Genomic DNA, 12,382 nt, shown 5'->3' on the forward strand with positions numbered 1-12,382 from the left:
CCTGGTCATACTAGATTGAAAATGTTACCTCTGCATCTCTCTCCACAGATAGCTGCTACAAAGCTGGCTGATATTTAACTATATTAAACTCCATTTTGCCATTTCTCGGCCCACTTCCCCAGCTGATCAAATTCTGCTGCAATTTCTGACAACATTCCTCACTGTCCACGATATTGCCTATTTTAGTGTCATCAGTAAGTTTGCTAATGATACCTTGTACATTCTCATCCAATTCATTGATATAGATAACAAACAGTAATGGGCCCAGCACCAACCCATGAGGCACTCCACTAGTCACAGGCCTCCAGTCCGACAAGCATCCTTTCGCTATTACCCTTTGTTTCCTACCATCAGCCAATTGTGTATCCAATTTGTTCCCTCCCTCTGGATTCCATGCGATGTAACCTTCCAGAGCAGCTTACCACATGGAACCTTCTCAAAGACCATGCTGAAATCCATACAGACTACGTCTCATGCCTTGCCTTCGTCAATCTTCCTGATCACTTCATCGAAGAGCTCTAACAAATTTGTGAGGCGTGATCTCTCACTCTCAAAGCCATGCTGACTCCTCCTAATCAAATCCTGTCTTTCCAAATGCATGGATATCTTATCTCAGAATCTTCACAAGTAACTTACTCACCACAGATTTTAAGCTTATTGGTATATAGTTTCCTAGGCTTTTCTTTGTAGCCCTTGAATGATGGCACAACATTCGCTACCCTCCAGTCTTCTGGGACCTTTCAACAGGATTTTACATGGGGAAAACTCTGATCATAAGGCATAGGAGCGGAAGTAAGGCCATTCGGCCCATTGAGTCCACTCCGCCATTCAATCATGGCTGATGGGCATTTCAACTCCACTTACCCTCATTCTTCCCGTAGCCCTTAATTCCTTGTGACATCAAGAATTTATCAATTTCTGCCTTGAAGACATTTAGCGTCCCAGCCTCCCTGACTTGTAGCTTTGATGAAAGATGGTTTGCTGGTAATGTTTTGTTTCAGCAAGATTGCTTGGTTAATTCTCACCTGGCCTCCGAGGTTGTCTTAAGCTTTTAAAATGTTGCAATTGTACTCTCCTCCACCACATCCTCTGGCAGCTCATTCCATACACGTACCACCCTCTGCGTGAAAATGTTGCCCCTTAGGTCTCTTTTATATCTTTCCCCTCTCACCCTAAACCTATGCCCTCTAGTTCTGGACTCCCTGACCCCAAGGAAAAGACTTTGTCTATTTATCCTAGCCATGCCCCTCATAACTTTGTAAAGCTCTATAAGGTCACCCCCTCGGCCTCCGCTCCAGGGAAAACAGCCCAAGCCTGTTCAGCCTCTCCCTGTAGCTCAGATCCTCCAACCCTGGCAACATCCTTGTAAGTCTTTTCTGAACCCTTTCAAGTTTCACAGCATCTTTCCGATAGGAAGGAGACCAGAATTGCATGCAATATTCCAACAGTGGCCTAACCAATATCCTGTATGGCAGCAACATGACCTCCCAACTCCTCTACTCAATACTCTGACCAATAAAGGAAAGCATACCAAACGCCGCCTTCACTATTCTACCTATGTGCAACTCCACCTTCAAGGAGCTATGAACCTGCACTCCAAGGTCTCTTTGTTCAGCAACACTCCCTAGGACCTTGCCATTAAGTGTATTAGTCCTGCTAAGATTTGCTTTCCCAAAATGCAGCACCTCACATTTATCTGACTTAAACTCCATCTGCCACTTCTCAGCCCATTGGCCCACCTGGTCCAGATCCTGTTGTAATCTGAGGTAACCCTCTTCACTGTCCACTACACCTCCAATTTTGGTGTCATTTGCAAACTTACTATAACTGTACCTCTTATGCTCACATCCAAATCATTTATGTAGAGGGCCCAGCACCGATCCTTGTGGCACTCCACTAGTCATAGGTCTCCAGTCTGAAAAAAACAACCCTCCACCACCATCGTCTGTCGATTTGAGCCAGTTCTGTATCCAAATGGCTAGTTCTCCCTGTATTCCATGAGATTGAACCTTACTAATCAGTCTCCCATGGAGAACCTTGTCAACTGCCTTACTGAAGTCCATATGGATCACATCTACTGCTTTGCCCTCATCAATCATCTCTGTTACTTCTTCAAAACCTCAATCAAGTTTGTGAGACATGATTTCCCACTCACAGAGCCATGTTGACTATCCCAAATCAGTCCTTGCCTTTCCAAATATATGTACATCCTGTCCCTCAGGATTCCCTCCAACAACTTACCTACCACCGAGGTCAGGCTCACCGGTCTATAGTTCTCTGGCTTGTCTTTACCACCCTTCTTAAACAGTGGCATCATGTTAGCCAACTTCCAGTCTTCTGGCACCTCACCTGTGACTATCGATGATACAAATATCTCAGCAAGAGGCCCATCAATCACTTCTGTAGCTTCCCACAGAGTTCTCAGGTACACCTGATCAGGTCCTGGGGATTTATCCACCTTTAACTGTTTCAAGACATCCAGCACTTCCTCCACTGTAATCTGGACATTTTGCAAGATGTCACCATCTATTTCCCTACAGTCTATATCTTCCATGTCCTTTTCCACAGTAAATATTTATGCAAAATATTCATTTAGTATCTCCCCCATTTTCTGTGCCTCCACACAAAGGCTGCCTTGCTGATCTCTGAGGGGCCCTATTCTTTCCCTAGTTACCCTTTTGTCCTTAATATATTTGTAAAAACCCTTTGGATTCTCCTTAATTCTATTTGCTAAAGCTATCTCATGTCCCCGTTTTGCCCTCCTGATTTCCCTCTTAAGTATACTCCTACTTTCTTTATACTCTTCTAAGGATTCCCTCGATCTAACCTGTCTATACCTGACATATGCTTCCTTCTTTTTCTTAACCAAACCATCAATATCTTTAGTCATCCAGCATTCCCTATACCTACCAGCCTTCCCTTTCACCCTGACAGGAATATACTTTCTCTGGATTCTTGTTATCTCATTTCTGCAGGCTTTCCATTTTCCAGCTGTCTCTTTACCTGCGAACATCTGCCTCCAAACAGCTTTTGAAAGTTCTTGCCTAATACCGTCAAAATTGGCCTTTCTCCAATTTAGAACTTCAACTTTTAGATCTGGTCTATCCTTTTCCATCACTATTTTAAAACGAATGGAATTATGATCGCTGGCCCCAAAGTGCCCTCCCGCTGACACCTCGGTCACCTGTTTTGCCTTACTTCCCAAGAGTAGGTCATGTTTTACACCTTCTCTATTAGGTACATCCACATACTGAATCAGAAAATTGTCTTGTACACACTTAACAAATTCCTCTCCATCTAAACCTTTTAATGCTATGGCAGTCCCAGTCGATGTTTCGTAACCGATTCAACCTCTGTCGGTTTTGCCATCTCAGAAATTAGTCTGGTAAATCTTTTCTGCCCTCCCTTTGTGGAAAGAACATCCTTCCTCCGATACGGCGACCAGAACTGAACACTGTATTTCAGATGCTGTCTCAGCAAGGATCTGAGTAATTGCAGCAAGTTATCTTTGCTTCTTACTTAAATCCTCTGGTTATGTAGGCCAACTTAACATTTTGTTAGCGTTACTGTTGGCTTACCTTCAGCGAGTGGTTTTCAACAACACCCAGGCCTCCATCCACATTTTCCCCCCCCTCTCAATTTAGAGCCATTCAGATCATCTGCTGCCTTGTGCTTCCACATGTGGAACACCTCATCTTTGTCCACATTATACTTCACCTGCCTTGTATTTGCCTACTCAGTTTGCCCACCTTGACTTGTACTAGGGATGATGATTCCTGGTTCTGCTGTATAAATATAGCTCATCTTGCTAGCTGCTTCTGTCTTCTGTAAACAACTGAGCACTAGTCAGGAAAGCTCCTTCTGTGAGATTTATCAAAGATGGGAAAGCTACAATACCAGTGCATGATTCCCACAACCCTCCTTCCCCACTCTGGCCATCAGGTGGTCATATTTTCTGCTTCATTTCATTGCAGCTTCATGATTGTGGAATCAGGCACTTGTTGCGTGGAAGAATTCTGGCTGTAAATATCACCAAGAGCTGAACCTTCTTTGATTATTACAGAACATGATAATATCACCTGAATTTCCTTGTTCAGACTTTGGATTTTTGAGGGTATTTCTGTTCTTCAGCACATGGCTGCTCTTGTTCAGCATAGCACAAACCAAGGAGACAGCGAGGTCTGCAGATGCTGGAGATCAGAGTTGAGTGTGCTGCTGCAAAAGCACAGGAGGTCAGGCAGCATCAGCAGAGCAGGAAAATTGATGTTTCGGGCCGGAGCCCTTCATCAGAATGAAGAGCTTTTGCCCGAAACGTTGATTTCCCTGCTGCTCAGATGCTGCCTGACCTGCTGTGCTTTTCCAGCAACACACACTCAGCATAGTACAAACCAAGATATATTTGCTGTCATCGGAGTACTAATTCAACTTGACTAATCTGAAAGCGAGCTCAGAAACACTAATCGCCCTTCCTGCAAATCTGCCCTCCAACTTCATCCTATTTGTTAAGTGAGACCTTCTGGGCCTGCAGTGGCTCATCAATATCCTTCCATTCCCACCCACTCACTCCCTAACTGTATTGTTAGGTTCTTTTTTTTTCTGAGATTCTTACACACTTGACGCAACTGCAATGCACCAACTTCTGTGAACAAGCAAAATTTATTAAGCACAGCACAGTCCAATACAAGCTTTGGAGAAATTCTGAACATTCTTCAACATTGCTTCTGAGGCATGTCCAAGGAAGTTCCTTGAACAAAGGAAACATCCCTTCCTTTATACAAAATTTTTACATCACCGTTAGTAATGCCCACAAGACAACCCCCAGTCACTCCCCCTCAGCCACATGCCACTCAAGATACAATGTAGTGACCACATCACCTCCAGAAACAATGTAATGCAAATTATCCCTTTAATGGCCAGATCTGGTGTCAATTGTATTTTTTTTGTCACTGTAGGCGAGTAGTCAAATTCCAACTGCAGTGGTCCTATAGATTCTGAATAGTGGGTGAAAATAGGAGATGACAATGTAAGTGGATCTGAATGGCAAGAAAATGGCCATGTAAATGGCTCTGAATAATAGGAAATGACAATTTAATTTCTTAAAATCTATCTGGAAGTCCCAGGCATCTAATCCTAGCCTTGGGACATCTAATTTCCTGCAGGTCACTCTTTTTAATATCACAGTACCAGCCCTTTGACTCTATTCCCTTCTGCAGCCCTGCTGCTGGAGTCCTCTGAAGACTCCAGCTGATGACCACTGCTTGCTGTCACCACTGCACCTATCAGTAGCAACCCATGACTGAATGTGAAATTTGGGTCCAGTATCACTGCCAACATGATGTCGTGTGAGTAAAGGCAAAATCTTGCAGATACTAGAAATCTGAAACAAACAGTTCGGCAGAAGATTCATACCAGTCTCTGTTCTATAACTGGAATAGTGTAGGTTAGATGTTGCTTCAGATTGTTGCGTCGACCTGTGAAACCATCGAGGACCGAAGGGACTGTACTGCGCTGTAATGTTCTATGTTTTATTTGAAGCTCTTTCCATGAATGCTACCAGACCTGAGATAAAGTATGAGTGCTGCTGATTTGTTGATGAAACATGGATCACAAGACTGTCTGACTGTCCTATCTCAAAACTGCTCATAATCTGGTTTCTATGCTTACTGATGTGAAATAGGTTAGGTTACATTACCCAACTGAACAACCCGCAATGACTCCATTACGCTGACCGAAAGTGAGGCAAGTACCTTTTTTTTTATATGAGAACCTCATATAAAGATATGCTTTGCTTTTGTCTGGGAACCACATAATAATGACACGTTGTGGCTTTTTTTGGCTGAACTGAGGGGCTTTCCAACAATCCCTTTCAAAAGTTGGTAAAGTAGCTGTCAGTCTATGTGGATTGTTGTCTTTCTCTCCCCCCTCCCTGGCCCCAAAACAGATTTTGCCATCTGATTTCCTCTTTTTTTTTTGATTCGTATGTAATCTTTTGTTTTGCTACAGACTGTTGAGCTTGCTGTTTTGAGAAAGACATTAATAACTGCACCTTCCTGCTTCTTGGAGCTCAAATAGCTTGTAATACGATTTTCTTCATGTTAGCATTTAGTGGTTAGCATTTCGGAACCAGTTCCAGTGTTGACACGACTAAATAGTTCGTTTTGCTGAGAATAGTATTAAATCTTTTTGAAAATGGGCATTGGTTGATGGATGCTGTAGTTTAACCTAAATAAAGACAAATAGGGCAGTTTATAACAAGTTTTCTTGTCACATCGAGACTAAGAGGACTGGGTTCAAGTCTCACCTGTTGCAATCCTATGCCATAACATGTCGGCAGAGGTTAACTTGGAAGGAACTACAATACATAGCTGACAATCCAAAATTCTGTTTCTTAGCAAGTTTAAACACCAAGCCAGGCAAGTGAGTTGGTGACAGAAATGTTTCAGCAACTTCGATGATTGCGCGATTGATTGCTTGATTGTAATTGCAAATATGGGCCGAGTCATGCTCTTTGCTCATATGAATGTTGCAAATGAAGTTATTCAGTATGCTAAAAGTAAATGCTCCCCGCCACCATTTATGTAAGTATGCAATTTCTGATGGAATAGGCACTGTAGTCCTTTACAACTTGGCTTTGAGTCATTTCGCTGATGGGAAATGATGAAATGATACTGACACAATGGGTCGAATGGTCTCTGTCTGTCTTGTAAAATTCTAAAATAGTCTGTGAAGTAAAAATACAGGAGCATCCAACATTTAGCTGGACTTCCAGTGAATTCACTTTTTAAACATTTGTAATTTAACCCAACTTCAATTCGTCTCCCTTTGACGTTTTGCGAAAAGATGCTGAAAAATTGACTAATGGAGTGTGGCAAAAAGCTGCAATAAGTGGTTTTGAACTGCTGCTGCAAGTTTCATCAGCATTTTGGAATGATGTAAAGGTATCGAGCTTTGAAAGTATAAACTGGGAAAAAAAATGGACATAGTCTGTATCTATTTACCACTGTAACTGTAGTTTTGTTCTTGGGTTGTCCCACATAATTAATATAATATTTTTATCGCGCTTGATCGTTAACAGAAATGTGCTGAAATTGCCTGTTCCTGTACTGGTCCAACGAATTCCACTGTTCTGTGGGAATGGGCCACAAGGTCAGGACACAAGTGTAGACATAAACCGAATCTAATTTCCAACTGAGGAAAAGCAAAAATTCACAAAGCTTAACCATTGTAAATATTTTCCTACCTGAATTACTGAGGAATGTGGCTGAAAATGGATGTTCAACCAAATGGATACCACACAATCAAAATCTGAGGGACTCAATTGATATTTCAGTGACATTGCTATCTTACCTGGAATATTGCATTATAAATACCTGAAAAATTCCAAGTTCACTTACAAGCTTATGTGGATATTGATAACTTCCAACTGTGATATTTGATCCAAAAGTTTTTCTGAGGAAAGGAGGAATTAATGGTTCTGACGAATTTGGGGTGATGTGATGCCCTAAGTTGAGGACTGAATTAGGCTCTCCACTCCCTTTTGATTGAATAAACAGATAAAATATATTATAGCATGACTGTGCAGAGGAGTGCATGTGTTTACTTATAGTTATAATGTAGTAGCTTCAGATTTTTTTTATTGGCAGCTGGTAAACTGCAGGCATACCAACACTGTCCTCTGCCCTCATTCTTCTACCCACCCTAACCCAACCTGGAGATGTCAACTTGCTTATTTTACCATGGCAACAAAAACTTTCACTTCTATTCTAACAAGAAGTCACTGCTTCTGATTTGATTAACTATATTTATGTTCCTTTTCAGTGGAGGTCACAGTGGAATATGACTATGAGGCTGCACAAGAGGATGAACTTACCCTCCGAGTTGGCGATCTCATCAGGAATGTAAGAAAACTTGAAGAAGAAGGGTGGTGTGAAGGGGAATTGAATGGAAAGAGGGGATTATTCCCTGATAATTTTGTCAAAGTGAGTAAGAAAAGTCATGCTGTAATAAATCTATCATGCTTTTATCTTTGATTTATGGAGCAGAATATGAGAGCATTATATACTTTTGTATTATGATTTTGTCTAATGGTTTTAAGAGCATGCTCATAATAAGCATGTGAAGGGTATTAACCGTTCCAGAAGAATATGCAAAGCAGCAAAGGAGGTAGGGTCGCTGTTGTGGTTCTGTTCGCCGAGCTGGGAATTTGTCTTGCAAACGTTTCGTCCCCTGTCTAGGTGACATCCTCAGTGCTTGGGAGCCTCCTGTGAAGCGCTTCTGTGCTGTTTCCTCCGGCATTTGTAGTGGCCTCTATCAACAAACACATCGACCTGGACCCAATATACTGGCCACGACAGCGGACAGCTGGAACTGACAACCGGAAGCGGCAGAGACAGGCCACTATAAATGCCGGAGGAAACCGCACAGAAGCGCTTCACAGGAGGCTCCCAAGCACTGAGGATGTCACCTAGACAGGGGACGAAACGTTTGCAACACAAATTCCCAGCTCGGCGAACAGAACCTCAACAACGAGCACCCGAGCTACAAATCTTCTCCCAAACTTTGAGGTAGGGTCGCATTATTAACAAAGGAAAGGTATCGTTGCAGTGGCTAGTAATGATAGAGATGGAATAGATTGTGATGTGGAATTTGTTTAGGTGGGAGTAAGAAATAAAAAGGGGAAGAAGTCCTGGGTAGCAGTCATCTGTAGGCACCAGAAGAATTTCCTCATTGTAGGGTGAAGTATAAATCAGGCAGTAAATGGAGGCTTACAAAAAGGCCACTGAGATTGTCATGACTAAATTTAATCTGAATATTGACTATCCAACTTTGATGGAACAATACAACATGGAAGACAAATTCGAAAAGTGCATCAGGGCTGATTTCTTAGCTCAAAGCATTGCAGGACCTACCTGGGAGCAGGTTTTTTTATGGATCTAGTAATGTCCTATCACTATTGAAGATGCTATAGGAAGAAGTTTCCTAACCTGGGACAATTTCAGGCTATTTGAGAGTGAGCAACTCTGGTCTCAACCCACTGTCACTAACTTAAATAAGGGAGAGTTACTGAGGTACGAAGAAAGCTGTCTAAAGCAGGCTGGAAAATAAACCAACTGTGTAAGGTCAGTGGATAAGCAGATATTCCAAAACACTCAGCAAAAATTTATTCTGGTCAAAACAAAGTATTTCATGAGAATGATGAACCACCTGTGGTTCACAAAAGTGGTCAAAGAGAGTATCCAGCACAAAACAAGGAAAACTAGTGTTTGGCCAAAGGATTGGAATTTTTTAGAACCAGTAGAGGATTAGTAAAAATCCAAGAAGTGAGGAAATTGTTCACGGAAACAAATTTGCAAGAAATATAAAAACAGCACAAGTTTTTACCGGTGTGTAAAAGGAAAGTGGCTGAAGTAAATGTGGGATCCTTCGAGAACAGAACTGGGGGATTAATAATCTTAACAAATGTTAAGATAGTTTAAAACAACAATTTGCATCGATCTGTATAGCAGAGTGGACTGTAAGCATCCTAAAGATAGCAGATAAGCAAGGTGCTAATGGAAGGAAAGGCCTTTTAACAGGTCCTGCCATGAGGAGCAAAGTATTTGACAAATAGAATGAGAGGCAGACAAATTGTCAGTACCCACTTGCCTGCTTTCAAGCGGTTCAGTAGAAGTGGTTGTAGAGAGGTGGAGGCATAGGTTGAATAATTCCAGAACACTCTGGATTTTGGATGGGTCCCAGTTGATTTGAAAAGAGTAAATATTATGTCCCTGTTCAAGGAAAGAGGGTGACAAAATGTGGGAAATTGTATGTCAATTAGCTTAACATGTTGAGAAAATGCTTGAGCCCCTTAGTGAAACCAACAGCAGGACAATTAGGAAAGCTTATTGCAATCAAGCTTGGTCTGGCAAAAGGGAAATCATCATGGAGCTGGCTGTAAGGCATCCAAATTCACTACCCCTCTGGGGAAAAACAAGAAGTGGGGAGCCCTTGTATCGTAAGGATATAAGGAATCTGCAAGGAAATATAGATTGAGTGTGGGTGCAAAAGCTTGGCACAAAGAGTTTAATATAGGGAAGTATGAGATTGTACTCACCAAAGTGCACAATGAGAAGGCAACTATTATTTCAATGGAGGGAGTATGCAATTAAGTACTGCACAGAAAATCTGGGTGTTCTTGTGTATGCAGCACAAAATGTTATCATGCAACAATAATTAGGAAGGCAAATAAAGTTTTGACCTTTTTGCTAAAGGGTTGGACTTTAAAAACTTGCAAGTCTTGTTAGAACAGTAACAGGGTGTTTGTGAGACTGTGTACCTAGAGTACTGTGTACTGTTTTAGCCCCTGTACTGAAGCAAATATGTACTGGTATTAGAGTAATTCAAAATAGATTCACTTGACTGATTTTTTTTCAGGTGAAGGGGTTGTTTAATTGTGAACAGTTAAACAGGGCAAGTTATTATTTATTAGAATTTGGAAGTGTGGCAGTTATGAGTCACCCATAAGATTCTGAGGGGGCTCAAAGGATTGACGTGAAGATATTTCCATTATTATGGGATTCTCAAACTCAGGGACTTTAATACAGAGTGAGGGGAGACTCTCAAAACTGAGTTGCGAAGGGAACTCTTCTTGAGGATGGTAAATGTCTGGAATTGTCTACCCAGAGAGATGTAGAGGTTACACTGGGGTGACAGAGGAGTTAGACATAGTGTTTTATTTAAAATGCTGAGGATTCCGCTTTGAGCTGGCACAAAAGGTGAAGCTGAGGCCCGGAGGCAGATCAGTGATGATCTTGTTGAATATCTCAGGAGGCTTGATATGGCCTACTCCTGTTTCTTATGTTCTTTAAGAACTCTAAATAGTTAACCATTTGCATGCAGGTTGGAAAATTAGATCCCTTCCTCCAGTTCAGTGTTTTTGACAATTTTGATTGATTGTGTATTAGCAAACAGTTCATTAAAAAATAATTGCCTGAATGCGTGAAAGACTTTCAAGTTATAGTGATGACACTGGATTGTAATTCTGCAGTGTAATAATCATGGGTCTCAAAGATGAAATGTAAATTTATCATAATCGTGAATCTGTGACAAATGTAGATTTTTTTGGACTGGATTGTGTGGGGTGGGGTTGCTTCGAGAATTGGGGAAGAGTTTTTAAAAAGTTTACAAGCTTTCACAAAAATGCTTGCTTTTTACCTTGGAATGGCATGGCTTGTAAAATGTTGTTCCTGATCTTTTTGTCAATTACTTCAAGTTGTGCTGAAGTAATATCCAATCAAAAGTTCAGTTTCTCAACTGAGAATTTGGTATTGACACCACCAAAGTGGAAAATGGAGAAGTTGGCTTAGATGGAGATGCCCTCACATTAATGTTCATGGGCTCCTGTGTTTAAGGACACCAGTCATAGTAGACAAACAATTGAGCCTTCGTAACCAAAGGGTAATTTAGCAAGTTCTGTTTCTGATCTCTTTTTCTTTATTTGTTCAAGTTGTTGGTGCATTAGGTGTACTTAGATTATTTTGGACTGTCTCAATGTCCCTCCTTTAAATTGCTGATAATTCTGATAGTGTGTTCTTGAACTGTGGGGTAAAGAAGACCTCTCTAATTCGTTATCCTGATGGCTTCTGTTTGTTCATAATTTCTGATCAAAGGAGAATTAATTAAAAAGTGGAAGGAAAATTATGCATTTAGATTCCATATGGATATCTGTAGACTGCTGTAGCATACTAACACCTCCCTCAGAACACTAATAAGCAAACGTCCCAAGTTGCGGTCTTCCTGTCAGGTAAATGAAGTGAAGCTAGCTGGGCCTTGGATGCTACACTGAGGAATTCCTGCAGTACTGAGATGATTGCAAACAAATACAACCGTCTCTTTTTGTGCTAGGTATGACTCCACCTAACAGAGTTGCCGCCCAGTGCCCTTGACTTGAAATTTATTGACGCCAGACTCTCAAATGCTGCTTTGTTGTTGGCAATGTTGTGCGTTTCTGGAGTACAGCTGTTAAATCTGTATTTTGACCAATGTTGTATTGAGGTCAGAAGCTGAGTTGTCTGGTAAAATCCAACTGGATATCAATGAAAAGGTCACTTGTTGAGGAAATGCTGCTTGATGTACCATCAATGACTCTACTCACTGATAGAATTATTTTTGTTCACTGGAAAACCATTATCCACTTGGATATATATTTACTCAAGCTTCAGAGAGCTACTGACATTTTTTTTTGTTTATTCTTTCATGTAGTGTTGGGATTGTTCATCCCTGATTTGCCTTTGAACTGAAGGCTGTAATGTGGTTAGCTATAGTGCAGAAGCATCTAAGAATCCACTCCTGTTTGCCCGTTGGTTCTGGTATTCTCATAACCTTTGACATTCCCAAACTATTT

At 41.3% G+C, this 12,382-nt stretch overlaps 1 protein-coding gene across 4 annotated transcripts in view; it reads left to right on the plus strand.

The window, feature by feature from the left end:
• cd2ap (CD2-associated protein) overlaps positions 1 to 12,382 on the plus strand; it is a 238,933-nt gene that overhangs the window by 35,822 nt on the left and 190,729 nt on the right. For 3 of the 4 annotated variants that reach the window (XM_072556564.1, XM_072556572.1, XM_072556581.1), the window contains exon 2: positions 7,819 to 7,979. In XM_072556564.1, the coding sequence (XP_072412665.1) occupies positions 7,819 to 7,979 (161 nt within the window). The remainder of the gene's footprint in view (positions 1 to 7,818; positions 7,980 to 12,382) is intronic. The other variant, XM_072556589.1, reaches the window with a different exon arrangement.

The sequence above is a fragment of the Chiloscyllium punctatum genome, chromosome 3 (genome assembly GCF_047496795.1).
Source record: "Chiloscyllium punctatum isolate Juve2018m chromosome 3, sChiPun1.3, whole genome shotgun sequence".
NCBI classification, from domain to species: domain Eukaryota; kingdom Metazoa; phylum Chordata; class Chondrichthyes; order Orectolobiformes; family Hemiscylliidae; genus Chiloscyllium; species Chiloscyllium punctatum.